Consider the following 21268-nt stretch of genomic DNA (forward strand, 5'->3'; position numbering starts at 1 on the left):
TTTCCAGGACTTTCTGCTCTGCTGAGAACTCAGAGCTGCCGTACACGAGACTGTGCGGCGGGGATCGCTGCGCGGCATGGACCTGCCCTGTGCTGGCTGCCTAGCGAGCCTGATGGCACTCAGTCCTCACCGTGGCCTTGTGAGCTGTGTGGTCTACTGTCCCCGTGTGCTGAAGCTCAGGGAGGTGAAATGACTGGCCCAGGTCCTCAGCCAGTAAATGGCAGAGATTGGAAAAAAAGGAAGCCCCTGTGGGCTGGGACTTCACCAGAGCTTGCTGCAAGAGGTGGCTTGAGCTGCACCTTGTAGGATGGGCAGGGTTTCAATGAGTAGAAAATAAAGTAGGGAAAAGCTGGAGGCAAGTGCTGGGGCCACTCCCCTGAGAAGTCGGTTCCTTTTTTCCCTACAGAAGCTGGTGACTCTAGGTGTCCAGCCCCGCCATGTATTGGAGGAAAGCTTTGCAGGAGTGACAAAGGGGTCCTAGGCCCTACCCGTGGACCAACAGCCATGCTGCCAGTTCATGGTGTCCTTCGTGCAGCACCCATCCCAGAGCCTTCTCTCTGTGCCAGACTCTACCGGGGCCTTGTGCATTAACGAGGGGGCAAGCAGGATCGTCTCCCTCACAGTCTTGAGAGAGACTGTGCTGTGAACAGTGGCTGTGAATGAGGCCAGCACCAGGGGCTCAGTTCCAGATGCCCTGCTTTCTCTTTTGTGGTACTTACCTGACCCTGGCCTCTTTTGTTTCTCTCATCACTTAACTGATAAATATTTACTGAGCGCCCATGATGGGCCAGGAGCTGGGCCAGGACCTGGGCCAGGCACGGGGGATGTGGTGCTGGGAAGAAATTGTGGTCCTGCCTGTGGGTTCCTCAGAGTCTCGTAGGGAGGCCAGATGCGTAAGTGTGTTGTGAGTGAGAGGAACAGAAGGGGGTATTCGAGGTGCCTGTGGAGTTCTACCCAACCTAGTCTGGACAGTAGTGGGTGTCAAAGAAACCTTCTCAGAGGTGCCCAAAGGATGATTAGAGGCTAGCCAGATGAGGGGAAGAATGTTCCAGGCACAAAGACCTGGAGGTGAGAGGATGGTGGTGTGTTCAAGCCTGGAGCATAGTTCGGCGGGGAGATGGTAACAAGACCAGATGGTGTGCTGCGTTCAGACCCCTGGCCTTTCTCCCAAGGCAGGAGAGCCACTGAAAGAGTTTAGGTAAAGGACAGGCGTGTTTGCCATCACTTCCCGTGTTCTGTGGTCAAGGGGCTTCGGTCTTCCCAGCTGTTCTGAACCACAGCCAGGTGGGCCCTCCGTGTCCTGAAAAACAAAAAACGAAACCCAAGCCCAACTGTGCCACAGGTGGGGGGGATGGGGGTGGGCAGGATGGCGCTGGCGAACCCCAGTCTCAGGCCACCCAGCACCTGCCAGGGCCTGGCTATTCTTGGCAAGTCTTGCCCCTGTCCTCCTCCGTGGAGGCCCTGACTCAGAGCGGGAAGTGTTGCAGGACACGGTGACCTCCAGACCTGGTCCCCCTTCCTCCTCCAGCTTCTGTGAATTTCCTCTTCAAAGTCTGCCCTTCCTTCCACTGGCTGGCGTAGCCACAGTGTACGGCTGGTGCAGATCCTGGCCTGCTTGGGCCGAGAGGTGGCGGAGGGAGAGCGGGGAGGCGCATCCGTGAAGGGGCAGACTCGGTGTACTTGTGGGCCCTCCTGCCACGCTACCTCCACTGTCAGCAGCGGACCCCCCTTTCCCTGCCCTCTGTCGACCGCGGGCCGGCCATCCGACTGGATGCATGGAAAATACATTTCCCCCTCTGGCAGGTGCACCTGCAGTTAGGCCCCGCCTGGAGGCTGCAGCCGCCCCCCTGCCCTCGGTGGAGACAAAGATGAAGCTAACCGGAGGCACGAGCGGCCGGCTGTGTCTCCCGGACACATGGCCTCTGAAATATTTATCAATGTGGTGGGAATGAAAAGCTCCTGGTACTGCGGGGCGGGCTGGGGCACCCACGAGGCCAGGCGGCGTTTCTTGAGCAAAGCCGGGTGGCGGGGGGCGGGGGGGGCGCGGGTGGAGAGGGTGGCTGATCGGAGCCCTGCTTGGGTTTGGATTGATTTGTTGCTTGCTTTGGGTCCAGGGCAGGGGGTTATGAAAAGCTGACACAACTGTTCACTACTATAACCCCAGGACCCAGCACAACACCTGGGACAGAGAAGATCCTCAACAAGTAATTTTTGAAAGAATACTTCTTTTTTTTTTCTTTAACTTTTTTAAAAATTCATTCGAGATACAGAGATACAGAGAGAGAGAGAATATGAGCAGGGGGAGAAGCAGAGGGAGAGGGAGAAGCAGGCCCCCCGCGGAGCAGGGAGCCCAATGCGGGGCTCGATCCCAGGACCCTGGGATGATGACCTGAGCCGAAGGCAGACGCTTAACCATCTGAGCCGCCCAGGTGCCCCTGAAAGAATACTTCTTAAAGGATATTTGGAGAGGAGGCTGTTAAAACAACACAGACCCATATGTCCACACCATTGCAGAAAGACTTTCACTTTCAAATGTGGCCTGGCAGGCCTGCCTACGTGCTATGACACTTTTCTGAAACGGTAACACACTCACACAGGATTTCCTAATTGTCTGCTTTCACTTAGAGCTGTTTCACCGTACTCCTTGCTCCCTAGCATTTACGATTTGAGCACTATCGTGTTCTTCTCCCGCCCCCACCCCCACACTCTCCCTGGCATGGCCCCCACCCCCCACCCAGATCAAATCCAAACGAGTCAGCCCACCCCATGCCAATTCTTGGTCATATTTCCCACCCGTCCACCACCTTTAATGTCTTATGGGGCGTTGTGGGGTTCAGGAAAACGGAGGCAAGGCCTCAGGTCTTCAACTCGTGACAGCTGGGACACCCCACTCCCTTCCCCCCACCCTTACTGGGTACCAGAGTGTCTGCTGAGCTCAGAGACCCGCCAGAGCCTGCAGCGCCCCTGGTTCCAGCCATGTCCACCCCAGCGCCCGGGGCAGGGGTCTTCAGAGAGGCCTCGACGACTCAAGCAGCTGGCGATTGTCTTTCCCCAACCCCCGCCCTGAACGGGACCCAGAGCTCCCTGCACAAACGCTGTCCTTCCAGGAGAGGGTGAGGGAAATGGAAAATTACATTTTCATTCGCTAACGTCTCCACACAACAACAGAACAGGGCAGAAATTAATTATATCATATACATTCTCCACACTGCTGCATCAGCGTTGGAAAACTCATTTTCAAATTTATTTATAGCTTGTCTCATTCCTCAAAGGAGTTCAGGCCGCTGGAAGAATAAGGAATAAAATAGGAAAAAAATAAATTAAAAAAAAAATCACGACCAGAGAAAACATGCAGTAGAACAAAATACCAATTATCACACATTTCCGACTGCAAAATCTCCCCTAGAGTTGATGTACCACATTTACTAAAACAGCCACTTGGCATTGGATGTTGCCAGTTTCTTTCGTTTTGGGTGGTTTATTGCTGTGGTTGTGGTTTTGTTCCGCCGTGACAGACAGCGCTGCAGCTAACAGCATCTTGCTGAGGGCTTTGTGCTTCTCTTGAGTGATTATTCAAGATAAACTCCCAGGAGAGAGATTACAGGATCAGAAGGTCTGAACTTCTGTGTGGCTCTGGCTAACAAAGCACCAGATTGCTTTCTAAGCAGAGTTGTGCCAATTTGCAACCTAACTTCTAGCCTATTCTTGAGCTGGGAGTTGAGCCCCTGGTGTGCAGGGGGGTCTCAGCCTGGGGTAGGGGGCCTCGGGGTGGCGCTTATTGATGGGGACAGGCAGGAGAGAAAGACGGAGGCCCCTGCCTGAAAGGAGCTTTCGGGAATGACTGGCCCTGGAGGGGATGAGCATGGCTACCCAATGTTTAGAGCCGTATGGTTGGTGATGGTCACAGGTCCAGGCCTGCTGGTGTCCTCCTGTCCCTCCCTCTCCCTAGCCCGATGGCTGTGCTGTGTCCTACGTCCCTGAGCTGGGTCCCTTACACTGTAGGAAACCCGATAATGTTTGTACTGCCCCCTGCCAGAGACTCTGAGGGAGCGCTGCAGCATTGTGGAGGGTACCTGGAGACCATAGCGCCTTCTTCAGGAAGGGCAGTTAAAGGTCAGGTATTATATTGGTGTCGATAAAAAGCCTTGCGGTCAGAGAGATTAGCAGTACCCACAAGAGCGCCAGCTAGATCTCCTCCATGAGATTGGGAACTCCCCAATGGCTGGGGCTGTTTCCCTCATCAGATTAGGAATTCCCCCCAAAAATGGGCCCAATATCTTTCCTGTCTGCTGGGGAACCCCCTAGAGCATGTTGCCTGTCTCCCCATCATAACAGGGGCTTCCTGAGAGCATAGTTCTGTCCCCTTCCTCAGACAAGGACCCCCTATGGCCAGAGGCCATGCTCTTGCGTTCACTTGGGGTCCCACACCTCCAGAACGCGCTGTGTATGTACTAGCTGGTACGGGATTCTTAGAATAAGTGGACAGTCAGCCTCTTGGAATGGTGTTGACCATCTGTAATGCTTCAGTGGCTCCAGAGACTTCACCATTCATTAGGTAGGGGCCATGTGCACAGGCTGATCCCTTGGCGTCTGGCTCCTGGCTCCTGGCTCCTTCTGCTTTAATTTGGCTAATTATACAACCAGACTCCTTTCTAGGCTGGTCTGGAAGAGGATCCTGGAAGGAAGGAGGAGGACATGGGAAGATGGCAGCTAGGATAATCATCTCTTACTCCAGGAGGGCTGCTCTCTGGAAATTTAGGCCTGGGGTCAGGGCTGTCTCCAGCATCTCACACCTTGGGCCAGAGGAGCATGACCTGCGGAGCAGAGCTAAGCTAGTAGCCTGTGAGGTGTGATATTCAGGCAGCATCCCGGGCTCACAGAGCCTATTCCATACATTATTATCCCCTCTTACCTTGGAAGAAGCCAGAGTATGTGAACAAGTAAATTCAAGTTTACAAAAATCAGGTGAAGAAACCGAAGCGCAGGAGAGGTAAGTGACCTGCCTGAGGTCAGGGTCTCCACCCTTCTCTGACTTGAAGTCCGGCTCTCTTTGCTCTCTGGAATCCCTATGAAGGGTCCAAGGGCCACAGCAAACCAACTGCCCACCTGGGCATGGACGCTAAGCCTTAGAGCCAAGGGAGACCCTCTTTTAAGCTGTCCCTAGTTACTAATACCTCAGTGTGAGTGAGTTTGAAATCCTTCCCAAGAGCCTTGAGAGGTTAGCAATCCTCTAAGCCTCAGAGAGAACCTGGCTTGAGGGGCTACAGGGACCAAAGGCAGAGGAAGGGGTAGCAACCTAGTGCCCCCAGAAACACATGCTGCTGACCTCGCAGTTGCCCAGAGACAGTCAACGCTCCGATCCTTCTCTCACCACTTTGCACAGGGCTTCCTTCACACTGGCCCCCGGGAGCAGAATAGAAGCACTGAAGCTTCTGTCTAAAGGCGGGGGTCTCAGACACAGGGGACAAGAGTCCCGAGGGAAGCAGGGTAAAGAGCTGGAGGGACCGCAGGGCTGGAGTTCTGCCCCTCCCCTGCCCAGCTCTGCCCTGCTGGCTGCAGAAAGGACCCCCTGGGCCGCACTCCCTCTGGGTCACCCTGGGCAGCTTCATTTTTAGTGATCTCATCTCTCCCACTAACCTTCCCTTGTGCTTCCTCCACAGTTTTCATGAACACGGCCATCCCCATCGCAGCTGTCCTCATCGTAAGTGGATCCCTTCTCCATATCTGGCTGGGGTGGGTGGCAGAGCATATCTGTAGCGAGAGGCCACTCAGGGTTTGGCCTTTCTGCACAAGGACTTTGGATGGTGTGCTTGGCAGTGGGACTGAAAATAGGGCAATAGATTGAAAGTCTGTATGCGGAGCAGATCCCTCCCCGCAGACAAGCAGGGGACAGGGGCCCCTGCCTCTGGGCCCGGACCGACCAGCAGCTTAGGCTTTAAAGAGATCTCACTGTCTTTTCAAAAGAGCTATCAAACTCTTAAATTATAAAAGTAAGATGTGTTTATTGCAGAAACGTTGGGAAATTCAGAAAGGAAAGGACAAAAAGAATTTAAATCACCCATAATCCCACTGGCAACATCTTTAATGTGTTTCTTTACAAAAATAGGATTGTGCCGTACATGCAGTTTTTTGAAATTTAAGAACATGGCGCAAACAAGTCTCTGTGTCATTAAATATTACAATGGAGGTTTTCTAAAGCGATTTTGACCCAAGTTGTGTGGGAGCCCAGCAGTGGGGCCCCAAGGTGTGCCCCTCCAGAAAGGCCCAGGCCCCCACCAGCCCAGGGCTCCCATCCAGCTTCTGTGATGGCCACAGTTCTTTAAAAAGATGCATTTGCTCCCCCCACATCTCCCCTCACCGGGGCCGGTGTCCCTGAGCTGTGGCGAGTTCACAGCCTGTCAGGCACCCTTGGGAATTCACTTTTGACGTGATTTATTGGGCTGGGTCTGACCTGGCTCCTTGGGGAACTCTGGGTAACAGAGGCTGCTGAGCCGGCCAGGTAGCCGGGGGCGGGCACAGAGAGGGGGTGGTTTGGGAATGATCGAGTGGACATTTTCCCCAACTGAGGACTGCTGTCTGAGGGGACAGAGCTGACCTACCCCGAGGGCTCCTCTCTGTCATTCCTGGCAAGGAGGGGGCAGAACAGGGGGCAGCAGCTCTGGCCCTCCAGCTTGAAGTTCTAAACTTGCTGGAGACGTTTCCAGGAGGTGACTGAAGATGATGAAGGGGTCTCGAACTGAAAGTTCTCCTTGGGTCCCCCGTTCCAGCCCAAGGGCTGAGCACTGCCTGTGTGGGAGAGGCCCAGGCTCTGAGTCACACACGTCCCGTGTGCCTCCGTCCACAGACCTTCGTGGGCCACGTCAGCTTCTTCAAAGGGGCCGACTTCTCACCCTCGGTGGCCTTTGCCTCCCTCTCGCTGTTCCACATCCTGGTCACACCACTGTTCCTGCTGTCCAGCGTGGTCCGGTCCACAGTCAAAGCTCTCGTCAGGTGAGAGGAGAGTCCGCAAGACACTGGACAGGCGCTCAGGTGGTGGCCCCAGGGCTTGCGCCAGTGACCACGGCAACTACAGCTGTTTGGTCCAAGACATGCTTCCCCGCTGACCTGGGCCTTCCTGAAGGTGGTCAGAGTTGGCCAGAGGGACTTAGCCATGTGCAGCTCCCCTCCACGCCATCCCTGAGAAGGAATTAGGCAACTGGGTTACGTACCTCCAAGGAGAGGGAACTCAATGGCACCCGCAAGACAACTCTATTAAAAAAAAAAAAAAAGGCAATGTTGAGCCAGAATTGGTATCTCCTCATAAATTCATCAGCAGTGGTTCTACCCTCCAGAGCCCCCAGAATGAGCGCTGTGCCTTCCCGTATGGCAGCCCCTTGGATTTCAGAAGGTATCCACTGAATCTTTGTCTTCCTCAGGCTGAATATCCCCCCTTCTTTCCACGGGTCCCAGAGCCTTCCCAACCCTGGTCAGTAAAGCAGCTTTCCCCTAAGTGCCTGCATGTCCTGTCCCCCGTTAACTTGCAGCTCTGGGAGGCCCCTACTGCTGGGCTCCAGAGCCCTGCGGCCGCTCGCCCAGAGGCGTCACCCTCTTGGGAATGAAAACCTTAGGGTAGAGGGCTGAGGTTTTGGCTGGGGAATTCCATACCTGGAGTGTGAAGATCTCCTGGAACCTCTAAAAGAGTTCCTTGAAGGCTAGGGCTTGGCATGCCTCTGGGGAGAGCTGGCTATGCCACCTCCCATTGCCAGTGGGACGAGCCGGTAACAAATGTGCTCTGTACCCGAGCCCCTTCAACCTTGAGGAAAGTGACATCCCCTGACGCGTGGGGCCCTAGCAGGTCCTAGGCGAGCTGGCAAGGTGAAATAGCTGTTGGAACCAAGTCGCTGATGGAAGGAGCAACTTACTCGAGGAAGCTCTGACCAGGGTTCAAGGCTAGAAGGGGGCATAACTCAGCAGAATTGTGGTCAAAGGAGCATATAACTAGGGGACAGTTAAACCAGGGCTGGGAAAAGATTAGCTCCCATGTCCAGGCTTGGCTGTGCTGATTCAGTTTAATTGGCCATGGCATTGTGACTTCTAATGATCACCCCTCCTCGCCCGCCCCCACCCCAGCCCAGCTCTGTGATTCTGTATAGAAACCCCGGGTTCGAGGATGCCACCCCTGTTGGAAATCCCTTGTGCTGACCCAGAAGCATTTCCATATGCAGAAACTCCTAATCTCACTCTCACCAGACTATCTGAGGCCTTCTCCTCCTTGAGTTGGGAATAATGACACCTTCCCCAGGGGATTTAATTATATGCTTATAAAGCATTTAACGCAGTGTCTGGCCTATAGTACGTGCTCAATAAATACTAGCTATTGTTAATAACCAATCCCAATCCTAACTAACCTTAACACTGACCAACCTTAACTCCAAAAGTAACTGATAAAGTCCAACACCAATGACCCAGCTTTAACATTTAACCTACCCTAAAACTAACCAATCTCACCCTAACCCAGACCCTAACCCAGGCCCGCTGACTGGTCAACCCTAACAAATCCAGGTAACACCGACTGCCCACCCCGGATGCCCGCTGGTCTGGCCCCCTCCAGTGTGGGCTTTGCGGGGACAGCACCGCAGGACCTGGAACCTTCTCAGAGCTGCTCTCTCAGGCTGCGCCCTCCTCCCTCTCCCCTCCCCTCTGCCCCTGGCAAGGGTGAGGGGTGTCTCTGTGCTTCCTCTGCAGTGTACAAAAGCTGAGCGAGTTCCTTTCCAGTGCCGAGATCCGCGAGGAGCAGTGTGCTCCCCGCGAGCCTGCGCCCCAGGGCCAAGCCAGCAAGTACCGGACAGTGGTGAGTGCCTGCCATCCCCCACCACTCTCCGTGTTTTTCTGTAGTGCCTGTAGCTTGTGCCCTGGTGTGTCCTGCCTCCACCTTTCCTCATTGGAAGGGGGAACTCCCTTCCCTGCACAGCTCCCACCCCTATGGACCCTTACCTCCTCCTGACCATTCCCAGCCCCTTAAGGTTGTGAACCGCAAGCATCCAGCCCGGGAGGACTGTCAGGGCCTCACGGCCACCCTGCAGAGGCTGGCCCCCAGTGCAGACGGGGATGCTGACAACTGGTGTGTCCAGGTGAGTCCTGGACCGTACACCCCAATACCTGGCCCCCCAGCACCATTCCAGGAGGGAGCTCAGCATCAGAGATCTATGTGCTGAGTCCTCTGCCGTGGAGGTCACCCTGCCTGCTGGGAGGGTTCATTGCAGTCCCGGAACCAGGGACAAGTCTTCCTTCTCCATTGAATGGGGGAACGTGTGATTGTCCTCTTGGAGAGGGTGCTTCGGGCAGGGGTCAGCATGAGAAGGCCATCCCCCCTCTCTCCTGCCCTAGAAGTGATCCAGGGCCTGAAATCAGTGTTTTTTGGCTTTTGTGGGGGAGGGGAGGCAAGAGACCTTTCACACGAGAACCCAGCTGCCTTTCTGTTCTCTTCCGGGCGGTGGGGTACCACCAATAAAGATCATTGGAGGCTTCTTCACGTGGACCCCTGATGGAATCCCCACACTGTCCAACATCACCATCCGCATCCCCCGAGGTACGGCCCAGCTCACCTCTTCAGCATGGTCTGGGGGTGCCCCCTCAGAGTCATAGCTGAAGTGCCCCCTCCCCATGTCCACTGAATGACAGGGAGAGAAAAAGAAAAATCGGCATGTACTTAGTACCAGCTCAGTGCTCACTCCTGGTGGGTACTCTGGGGTATGAATGCTGCAGAGGGGTAAGCTGCGTCCTCTAGGAGTCCATGTGCAGGTGGGAGTGCAGCAGCAAGGACAGGACAAGACAGCAGGACCAACCATCTGTTGCAGACATGCGGGTGCTTCACAACAAGAAGAGCAGTCCTGAATAGCCAGGGAAGGCCCTATGGAAGAGGTGGGGTTCCTGAGAATGAGCAGGATCCCTCAGGCCATGAGGCACGGTGGGCATCCTGGCAGAGGCAGTAGCATGAGTAAAGCATGCAGGTGGGATGGAGATGGGAGCCAGAGTGGCCTCTGTTGGGACTAGGAGGAGCTGGGCTCGCCCTGGGGAGCCCTAGCAAGGAGAGCAGCAAGTGCTTAGGAAGGAGCAGGGGACCACTGGTGGAGGAAGGACCTGGGAGGGGTTCCAGAAAGAAAGGCTCAAAGGGGGATTCTAGGTAGGAGGAAAGCAAATGGGGGTCCCAGTTTCGGGTTTTTCTGTCTGTCTGTCTTTCTGGGTGGTAGTCGTTCAGACTCCCTCCTGCCCCAGTCCCATCTGCTGCCCGCCCTCCCTGCAGGCCAGCTGACCATGATCGTGGGGCAGGTGGGCTGTGGCAAGTCCTCGCTCCTCCTAGCCACCCTAGGGGAGATGCAGAAGATCTCAGGGGCCGTCTTCTGGAACAGGTACTAAATGCATCCTCAGGGCCAAGTTAGTGGGGAGAGCAGACGGTGGGCAGGTGGGCAGCCTTTCTTTCAACTATCCTCAAGGGAAGGTGCATCATGCACTGTTTGGGTACTCAACTAATGCTGTTCATTGTTATTCTCACCATCATCATTAGTACTTACTAATGTGCCCAGTACTTTGCTAAGTCCTCTGCATGCATTATTTCATTTGATCCTTATGACAACCAGCAAGGTAAGGACTGTCAACAGTTCTTGTTTTATCCATGAGGGTTAAACTCTTTGCCCAAATTCACTCAGCTAATAAGTGGCTGAGCCGGAACTCGAACGCAATTCCATTTGACTCCAAATTTCATGCGCGCTCAGCTACACTGCCTTCCTGTGTGGGGGATTTTACTGCACAAACATTGGTTTCCGGCTTGGTCATCAGCAAAACCAACACAGACCGCTCAGTGGGTGTTTTGAGGAGCCAGAGATAACCCAGACAGACGTGGGTTTCTGGACAAAGCTCACTATCTTAATGAAAGAGCCAAAACCCCAGGTTGAGTCAATCATGAATCTATTATTTATACCCACGTACTTCCAAAAAAAAACCCACTTGAAACTAGTTGATAAAAGATACATATAGGGGCGCCTGGGTGGCTCAGTCGGTTAAGCCACTGCCTTCGGCTCAGGTCATGATCCTGGAGTCCTGGGATCGAGTCCCGCATCGGGCTCCCTGCTCGGCGGGGGGTCTGCTTCTCCCTCTGACCCTCCCCCTTCTCATGCTCTCTCTCTCTATCTCATTCTCTCTCTCAAATAAATAAACAAAATCTTTAAAAAAAAAGATACATATAAAATAGGAGCTTTTTTTAAAAGCAAAGAAGAGCTGAGAAGTGAAGAGGATTCTTGGGTCTGTGTCCCACTCAGCATGAGTCAAACCCCCTCTGGGCCTGGTCTCTCGGCCCCACTTTGTTTATCTCCTCCCCCAGCCGCCAACCTCAGGTGCCCTCACACCAGCATCAGCCCCTCTCTGTCCTCTGCACAGGCAGCAAGCCTGCTTGGCAGGGGTTCAGCCCTGCCCTGGCCCCCACCTCTTCTCCAAGCTTTGCCAAACCTCAGGCTCCTGACTACTGCCCTGCCCTGGCCCCCACCTCTTCTCCAAGCTTTGCCAAACCTCAGGCTCCTGACTACTGTCGCGTCTCTCTTTGGAAGGCTCTGCCCCAGCCTGGGGGATACGAGGGGCCTCTCTAGGGAAGCCAGCATTGAGCAGCACTCACGTGTCAGGCACTGGGCAAGGCACTTTATTTACTTAGTCTCAGTCAGTCTGCACCAAACTCTGTGAGGTAGACATCATTCATCCCACTTAACAATAAGGAAGCTGAGGCGAAGCAAGTGACCGGAGGCCACCCAGCTCTCAAATGGCAGAAGTGGGATTTGTCCCTGGGTGCTCCAGGGCGTGGGCTTTCCACTGAGTGCTGAGAGAGAAGGAGCTCAAGAGCAGTGTGAAGAAATCGTTAACCTGACAGTCCCAAAGCCAGCAGCCCTGGTGGCCAGGGCACCTCCCTACCTCGTCAGCAGAGCCACCAACCAGGTGCTCACAGCTCTGTCCTCATGACACTCACTCTCAGCAGGCAGCGGGGCCCAAGTTCCCAGCTCCGTTTGAGTGTGGGATGGGGGCTGGTGATGAGAAGGTTCTCGCTTCTCCAGCATCCATTTCGCCCTCCTCCATGGTGCAGCTTCCCTCCCAAGCACAGCTAGGCACATCCCGGCAGCCTGCAGCCAACCCTAGGAAGTTGCAAGACTTTGTCCGCCATGCAACTCAGACTCCAGTCTCTCTACCTTGATGTATTCACTCACCCCCTGTTTATTGAGCACCTACTGTGTGCCAGACCCTAGGCACAGTGATAGCAATGCAAAGATGATTAAGACACAGCCCCTGCTTTTTTGGCGGGGGGAAGGAGATCAGTACCATAATCGAGCACAGAGGAACAACAAGGACCTCTGTGGCCAAGGAGAGAAGGCTCAAGTGGATGTGGCATTTGAGCCTTGAAGGATGAGCGGGGTTTCATCTGATGAAAAAGGCAAGGGTAGGAGAGGAAGGTGTTCCAGGCAGGGGTATCGGCATGGGCAAAGGCGTGCTCATGTGAAAGAACATGATTCTGGGACCTGGAGCACTGGAGGTGTGGGATGCAGCGGCGGACAGCAGGAGGGGGCTGGGCTCGGCTCAGACACCCCCATATACTAGGCCCCGGGGAAATAAGATTTAGCCTGAAGGCTGTAGAGGCATCATGCTGGTGATAAAGGAAGGGGGGAGGGGCTGCCGAAAGGGAGACCAGTTGGGAGCTCACTACAGCATAGACTGGCTGGGAGGAGTCTGGACAGACATGGCTCCGTAGCTTTCATCTGCTGTTTGCCTCTCAAAACCATGGACACGTACGAGCTCTGTCCGGCCCACCTGTAGTGGACAGTGAGTGAGTGAAGTGTGGGGGCTGTGTATGGAGGGCCTCCTCCCTTGCCTGCAAGCTCCATGCCTCAGGTACTGGGCCCAGGTCCGCGGCGGGGAGGAGGTACTTGCAAAGTGAGCCAGGAGCAAAATGGCATTTGACCTGGCAGCCCCTCCTGCAGGTCTGCCTGTCTGCGCCAGAGGCAGGGGCGATGCCAGGCTGCCCCGATGTTTTCGTCCACGCCGCCGCCAAGGTGACCAGGCAGCCAGGAAGACCTCCAGGAGGCAGAGGGCAGGGAACTGGGGCATTAGGGGGCGCGGAACGGCCAATGCTCTGGGGAGATGGGTTGGTCTGTACAGCCGTTCGTTTATTCTTTCAAAGAACAAATGACGAGTATGGCTGAGCAGAAATAAGGAGCAAAATCTCTGGAGGCAGGCTGCCTGGGTTCAGGTCTGAGCTCTGCGCTTTGGGAAATGCCGTGACCTTTCTGTACCCGTCTTCTCTTAGTCCCATGGGGTTGATGTGAGGCTTAACCTAGCATGTAGCAAGTACACTATAAATATTATCATAAATATTATTCTTTGACAATGGACTTCTTTGGCAGGTACAGAATTCCCCTGTGGCTCTTGAATGCACTCTGGCCTGTCTCCCAGGAGAGATGGTAGTCAGTTCCCTGCGCACAGAGACCATATCTTATTTGTCTCTCTGTATCCACAGAGCCTTTGCTAAATGAGCAAACCAGGAAAAATTTATAACCCTCAAGAGACTGCCATCATAAATGGGTCTTTACATCTCTCTCCGCCAGCGTGCCTTTGCCCAGGCTGTTCTCCTAACCCAGAATTCCACCACACAATTCCCCACCAGCTTTTGGGAAGTGGGAGTCCTATTCATGCGTGCGTCCCACTGTGTTATGATTATCTGCTGATGTGTCCCCCCATGACACGGAGCTCCTTGAGGACAGGACCGAAGGATTAGTCCACGTTGTACCCCAAGTGCCCAGCACAGGAGGTGTATTTTGTGAACTTCTCTGTGCAGACTACGAAGGAGACGACCTACTCCAGGGAGCTCACAAGTCCTAGGTGAATGGAGGCATGCAGGCAGAGCCCCAGGGTGGGCATGGAGGGTCCATCCGGTGAGGGCCTGCATTCCGGGCTGGGGATTCACCACAGCGGCCCTGGGCAGATCCGGCACATCGGCCGCCGGCCCCGGGTCTCAGGGAGAACCGCGTGGCTCCCAAACATCCACTTTACGAATAGGTGCCTGCCGGTGCCTGGCTCTCTGCTCCAGCGCACTATCAACCTGGGAATCTGCAAACTCTCTCCTTAATATCTAAGAAGAAAACACTTTGATGAAAAGTTAATATTAGCAGATATACTCCAGTGAAATTCTTTCCCTAGAAATAGGGAATAGGGCCATTACTGACCGCAGTAGAATGATTTTAAATGTCCCCAGGGAGCCGGCAGGAAGTAGGGCCCTGAGGAAAGCGCTGGGGTGGGGAGGAACGTTCCATTTCCTGATGAGGAACTATAAATCAGGCTCCCTGGAGCTCCCTGCTGCCCCTGCTCCCACCACCTGCTGAGGCGTCCACACAGGAACTGTTTATTATTTCTGTCTGTGCCCACTCAGGCGGCCTGGGGCCTGCTTGCCCTGGGCTGGCCTCAGAATGCTGTTGCCTTGTGGGGGTTGGTGTGAAGGCTGCCTCCCAAGACCCTTGATGCCCCAGGAGGTGAGAAACAGCCTCCTTTCATGACTGCCCTGCCGTCCAATCTGCCCTTGCAGTTCCTGGAAGCTTTGGGGAGTAAGGGTAAAGGGCTCAGGTGACCCCAGGTTTCCTGGAGGAGGCAGGTGTGGTGAGGTGGTAAGCAGACAAGATAAGGGCCACTGCATGGAGGTGATGAGGCAGGCTTGGGACCCAATGGTCTTTGGTTGTCCTAAGTCTGCCCCTCGCTTGCTGTTGACCTTGGGCAGGTTATTTTACCTCTCTGAGTTTCAGTGTCCTCATTGGGACAATGAGAAAAACCCTTTCCTCTCTCAGAGACTTGGTGTTAGGACCCAAAGACATTAATTGGAAAGGGCTCTGTGGGTAAAAGGTAACAGGAGCTATGGGCCTATCAGGGGCAGGATGAAGGGACCCAAAAGTTCTAACTTCCTCTTCTAACCTGTTTCCACCTCTTCCCTGTTTATTGATTGCTGGGCTCTTTTTTTTTTTTTTTTTTTAAGATTTTATTCACTTATTTGACAGAGAGATAGAGAGAGAGCACAAGTAGGCAGAGAGGCAGGCAGAGGGAGAGGAAGAAGCAGACTCCCCACCGAGCAGGGAGCCAGACGTGGGGCTCGATCCCAGGACCCTGGGATCATGACCCGAGCCGAAGGCAGCCGCTTAACCGACTGAGCCACCCAGGTGCCCCAGCTGGGCTCTTAAATGAGTGGCGGGCCCATTAGATTCCTCCTCTGTGTGCATCTTTGGGACCAAGCATGGAGCTGAAGGGTGATCCCCAGTTCTGCAACCCCATGCCTTGCCTCCAATTAGCTATGAACTGTGTTTATAATATATTCTCCCAGTGTTGCTGAGGTTTGGGCCATGACCCCAATTTTATACAGAAGGAAACAGAGGCTCCCCTAAGGGAAGGGACTTGCCGAGGATTTCACAACCAGCAAATAGAGAAGCTCCTCAGAGACGCACTTCAGATCCCACATTCTTTCCAGTTCTCGGCGCTGCCTGCCCTCCTGCACTACCTCTTTCTCCAACCTAGAACTCCCTCCCTCTGTCTGCACTCGGTCCTCCCCCACTTCAGAGTTCATCTCAGCTCTGACTTCTTGGAGCCTTTCCGCACTCTCTCAGATTTCTTCTCCCCCAGACTATTTTTGAAATTTACATTGTTCTCTGATTCTAGAAGGACGTCCATTAAATTAGAAAAGATACACAAGTATAAAGAAGGTAAAACCACCTAATATCCCATCACCTAGAAGTTTCCAGTCTTCTCTCTATGCATTTGCAAAGTGTTGGTCCTTTCCTCCGAAATTTCTATAATACTTTCTTACTCCTACTTTGTTTTGGCCCTCATAACTTTCTGACTCCTGTACCTGTCTGATTTGCTCTACTAGGCGGCGAGCCCTGGGAGGCGGGCTCTGTGCCTTGACTGCGCACACGCATGCCCAGCAACTAGCTGGTTGGAGGGAAGGACATGGGGTTGGAGAACTGCAGAGGAATTGTCCTTCAGCTCAGTGCTTGGTCCCAAAGGTACAGACAGAGGAGGGATGGAATGGTCCCAACACATTGAAGACCCCAGTGATCAATGAGAGAAAGTCCGTGCCACATATACCATTTTGTACTTTTCAGATGGAAACATCTACATACAAAGCCTTGGGGAGGCTCATTCTAGGGAGGCTGGGGCTATACTAGGAAAAGGTGAAGATGTACCTGGATTCATACCTCAGCTTCCCTTCGTCCTAACTGTAACATGGGGCATGTCATGCAAACTCCAATCCTCAGTTTCCCCATCTATAAAATGGGGATACTAACACCTCTTTATAGTGTTGTCCTGTGGATGACGTGGTTCATACCAACAACTTCACACTGTGCCTGGCATGAAGATGGCTCTCACTGAGTGCTAGTCTCCCTCCCTCCCTCTTCCCAAATGACTAAGATGTCAGTCAGTAACCTCCCTTTATTACAGGTCTGTCATGTGCTAAGCAAGGTGGGGGCTGGAAAAGTTGCTCTTCCTGCCTTAAAATCCCACTGGGGATAAAAGACTTACCCAGGAGCTGATTAAAGAGTAAGGTAGTCCATTATACGGGCTAATTGAGCAGCCCAGACAACGATGCAAACTGAGTTAAGGCCGAGAGTGCTCACTGTGTGCTGGGGTCCTCAGGAGGCCGCAGATGCACTTTCCTCCAGATAAATAACAGCCTTTGCAACTCCGGAAGCAGGCAAGGCAAGAAGATTCCAGAGACAAGCTTATCTGGGCCGTGGCCACAGTTGGAATTTGTAAGCTTTGGTTTTTCACCTGTCTCACGTTATCAGGTGCTGAGAAATTACAGCAATCTGGTGCTTGGGGAACACAAGGTTAGGTGGGGTTGAGAGAATGAGAGGAGAACCCAAAGATTGAAGAACAGAATCTGAGGGGACGTGGGACTACACATCCATCAGGATCTCCTCTCAGCTCTGCTCCTCAGGAGGGATGGAACGGAATTCATCAGGCTCCTTTCTGTCCCTGGTTTTGTCCATCCCAGTGTTCCTGACAAATCACAGTGAAGTAATGTAGCATGGTCATTAAGAGCATGAAGCTTTAGAGTCAGGTAGATCTGTTTCCTCTGCTACTTGCTGGCTGTGTGGCTTTGGGCAAGTTAGTTAGCCTCTCTGACCCTCACTTTCTTTGTAAAGTGGAGACAGTCAAAATCAACCTCTTTCATGTGATTATTTAAAGCTTTAAAAAAGTGATACTATTACAGTGCTTATCACAGTGCTTACAAAAGCTCAATATAAATGTTAGCCGGGGGGCGCCTGGGTGGCTCAGTTGGTTAAGCGACTGCCTTCGGCTCAGGTCATGATCCTGGAGTCCCAGGATCGAGTCCTGCATCGGGCTCCCTGCTCGGCAGGGAGTCTGCTTCTCCCTCTGACCCTCCTCCCTCTCATGCTCTCTGTCTCTCATTCTCTCTCTCTCAAATAAATAAATAAAAAATCTTAAAAAAAAAATAAATAAAAAATAAATGTTAGCCAGTTTTAGTATAATTAAAGTAAGATCTGTATGAAAACAGAGCCAATTGTTTTTCCCCAAATGTGCACATCAGAAGCACCCATTTCATTGGCAGAGGGCTACTTCTGGAAGGTTGAGAGGTGGTCTGGGGGAGGAGAAAGAGCACTGGCAGAGTTGGCACCAAAATTCAGGTCACCTCACTCAGTGTTTTCAAATTTTTTTACTATAATCCACAGTGTGAAATGAAATGCATTTTACATCACAGTCCACTTCGTTCGTGCATTGATAGATAAGAGGAAAAAATTCGCCAAAAAATACACATCTTAACCACATGCCGTGCACACTTTTTTTTTTTTTAAAGATTTTATTTATTTATCTGAGACAGAGGGAATGAGAGAGTCAGAGAGCACATGAGAGGGGGGAGGGTCAGAGGGAGAAGCAGACTCCCCGCCGAGCAGGGAGCCCGATGCGGGACTCGATCCCGAGACTCCAGGATCATGATCTGAGCCGAAGGCAGCCGCTTAACCAACTGAGCCACCCAGGCGCCCCACACTTTTTTTTTTTTAGTGCTGTTGCAGTTCACTTACTTCACACGCCATTATTGGGTCCCAATCTACAGTTTGAAAGCACTGTATAAATTGATTGTGACCTTGGCAAAGTTACTTTTCCTCTCTGAGCTTTCATTTTCCCAACTGGAAAACCAAGCATCGTGATGCCCAGCCAGCCTCACTGCTGCCCTTAGCTGTGCCAGGAGCACGGATTTAACCCTTGCTGTTGGGACGGTGCTCATCTGGGTGCTGTGGGAGGGACAGAGATTGAGGAGAGCAGTTCGTGCCCCAAGGACACCACTTGGGGACAATGGGCAGGGGGGAAGGGGTGGGGGTGGTGGGGATGGCTGCTCTCCAGAGACCTTTGTGATAGAGAGAAAGGCCGTGGAATGAGAAGTAACTGGTGTTGGTTTTTCCCATTTGTGCCCCAGCAGCCTTCCTGATGAGACCGGAGAGGACCCCAGGTACAGCCTCGGAACTGGGTTAGAAGTGGGTCCCAACAAAGGGAAGAAGCTGGGGGGCTGGGAGGGCTTGGACGGGGCTGGGGTACTGAGTCTGGATTGCAGGGTATGCAGCCTATACCATGTCAGAGGCATCGGGCCTTATAATAAGGCATGCTTTCTCAACAAGGGCAAAATCTGGTTCTTGGAGAGAAAAAAAAAATCTTAGACATGCCAGTCTGTGGCCCTTCAAAGGGCCATATAGTATATAAACAGATATGTAATAGATCTGTGGTTTAAAATTTTCATGGTGAATGGGGCACCTGGCTGGCTCTGTTGGTGGAGCATGAAACTCTTGACCTCGGGGTCGTGATTTCAAGTCCCATGGTGGGTGTGGAGCCTACTTAAAATAAAAATTTTTTTAATTAACTAATTAATTAAAATGTCATGGTAGATAGTCAGAAAGTAGCTTCCTGCTTGCCACAGGCTGGTGGGAAGGGAGAAAGGGAGTCACTGCTAATGGGTACAGGGTTTATTTTAGGGAGGTGATGCTTGCACAACCTTGTGACTCAAGTAAAAACCATTTAACTGGAAAACAGATGTGTCAGGGAAAAGACAATTTGGGGGGGGTTGGAGTGTGTCTAAAAAGACCCTAGGGAATGCTCCTGAAAAAAAAAAAAAGTTGAGAAACACGGCTGTGAGAGAGGAGGTAGATATCCCCCAGGCCAGACAGAAAATGCAGTCTTACTGCTTTATGTCTAGTGTACAGGTCTGAAAAAGTCCAGGTGAAGTCGATTAATGAGGCTCTGAGACCCTCACGACCCTCCCCAACCTCACACCTCCTAAGAACATGTGGGATACCCTGGCGGGGGCATGAATCCAGGACCGGGGAACATTGATTCAACTCTGTAATTACACTCAAGTTCCTGGCCTTGGCTCTGACCCCAGAGTGTTTCACTTCCCCATGTTTCCTCTGCCCTTTCTCCCACCTTGTCCCCAAGTGCCAGGGTGTGATGACAGGCCCAGCCTCTCTAGCCACGGTAACCGTGGTTCTTGAACCAAAAGGCCGAGCTGACGGTATGTGACCAGTCTGACCTGTGGATGACAACGGCAGGACAGAAGAGCTGACACTAGATCCATTGCAGGCAGCCCAGGGCACGGGGACACTGCCGCTGACCATGCCCCTCCCCGCAGATCCCCCAGATTCCACCGCCGGCCGCTCACAGGGCCACACGAGGCTTTTTGGCCCTCTGGCTGCCACCACGAGAGCTCCACGGGCGGAAGGTTCCCACACAAAAGCTGCGGGCCTGGCCTGGCTCCTTCCAGACAGCCCTCCATGGCCCAGCTGTTTTGGCAGCCACGTCTGAGACGAATCTGTGCATTTGAGCCCCAATGCAGAGGCTGGAGTCTGGAAGGAGCCACATACTGGCCTTCATACTCCTCTGACATGGGGTTCCCCCCCCGCAACACACACACAAGCTTACACCATTGGTGCCTTTCCCCCATTCTCCCTCTAGCTGGGGCCCTGGGGCCCTCCTCACGCACCCCACACATACTGGGGATGCTACAGAGGGTTGGGCAGCGGAGGCTCCCCCAGGATGGCCAAGCCCCACTCCTCACCCCTCCATGCAACGTGGGTGGCTGCATCCTTGGTCCCAGGGACTCTGAAGGCACCCTCATGCCGGGTTTGAGGGAGCCCAGATGTCTGTGGAGAAGGTCGTGCATGCATGGGAGCCCTGAAGTTGTGTCTTTTCTTCCTGCTGCAGCCCAGAGCGGGAGCCGGTGGCCAACTCGGACGTCAGGTACCGTGCCCGGGATCACCTGCCCTATGCGCAGGCTTCCTCAGAGGGGCTCTCAGGCCCCAGGGAGCCATGGAACTCTCGAAGGCAGCTCCCCCCCATCGCCCAGCCCAGTGGCAGGGAAGAGGCCCAGGGGGGTTCTGTACTCCATCAGATGGTTCAGAGGCCTCCACTGCTTCTGAGCACCAAGCTGCTCCCTTCACACCAGATCGTTTTTTTCTGCTCCTCCCCCCACCACCTTGTTTTTGGTCTTCGAAAACCTTACCACACTAAATGTGGTTTCCTTGGCTCTGCTTATTTTAAAGAAGTTCCACTTGGAAAATTACCTGTTAATATCAAAAGCAAGTGGTTTGAGGGCCACTCAGGGAAGCAGGAAATTAGGGGTTGAGGGTTTACTTGGTTTGGTCACATTCTGGGCTCCTTCCAGTTCTGGGTACAGATTCAGGAAGAACAGATGACAGGGGTGGGACAGGTCGGTTGCAGGGCAGGGCAGGGTTGAAGACCTGGGCACCAAGCCGGCCCTAGGCCACCAGGGGCTACAGAAAGCAGATTTCTGCCAAGTGCACCTCCCCGGTCTAAACCCTCTGCTTGACAACTGCCCCTGAGAAGGGCGCCCCTACTCCCACCTGCTTCATTCCAGGAAGAGAGGCCCCGTGGCCTATGCTTCTCAGAAACCATGGCTGCTGAATGCCACCGTGGAGGAGAACATCACCTTTGAGAGTCCCTTCAACAAACAACGGTAAAAGCCTCTCAGAGGAAGACAGCCTGGGGGAGGGGAGAAACTGGTCAAGGGCAGCGTTAGCCAGCCCTCCCCAGTACCTGAGCCCCAGCCGGCTGCCCTGTCCCTCCATCGATCACCCCACACCCAGCCATTCTGCTCTCCAGGATGCTTATCTGGATTCCAGCCTGTTCCATATGGCACACCTGGAAATGATCCAGATGTGCCTGGGCATTGAGGCAGTCCAGCTCCTGT

The 21268-nt window shown here is 53.4% G+C and overlaps 1 protein-coding gene across 4 annotated transcripts in view; it reads left to right on the forward strand.

Moving 5' to 3' along the window:
* Positions 1 to 21268, forward strand: part of ABCC8 (ATP binding cassette subfamily C member 8) — a 73435-nt gene that overhangs the window by 33235 nt on the left and 18932 nt on the right. For 2 of the 4 annotated variants that reach the window (XM_021685823.1, XM_021685825.1), the window contains exons 11-19: positions 5661 to 5701; positions 6845 to 6990; positions 8725 to 8830; positions 8994 to 9110; positions 9493 to 9568; positions 10283 to 10388; positions 18491 to 18520; positions 20263 to 20298; positions 20936 to 21034. In XM_021685823.1, coding sequence (XP_021541498.1) covers positions 5661 to 5701; positions 6845 to 6990; positions 8725 to 8830; positions 8994 to 9110; positions 9493 to 9568; positions 10283 to 10388; positions 18491 to 18520; positions 20263 to 20298; positions 20936 to 21034 — 757 coding nt within the window. Of the gene's footprint in view, positions 1 to 5660; positions 5702 to 6844; positions 6991 to 8724; positions 8831 to 8927; positions 9111 to 9492; positions 9569 to 10282; positions 10389 to 18487; positions 18521 to 20262; positions 20299 to 20935; positions 21035 to 21268 lie in introns of all 4 variants that reach the window. The other 2 variants (XM_021685821.1, XM_021685824.1) reach the window with 2 other exon arrangements.

This window comes from Neomonachus schauinslandi, chromosome 11 (assembly GCF_002201575.2).
Source record: "Neomonachus schauinslandi chromosome 11, ASM220157v2, whole genome shotgun sequence".
NCBI classification, from domain to species: domain Eukaryota; kingdom Metazoa; phylum Chordata; class Mammalia; order Carnivora; family Phocidae; genus Neomonachus; species Neomonachus schauinslandi.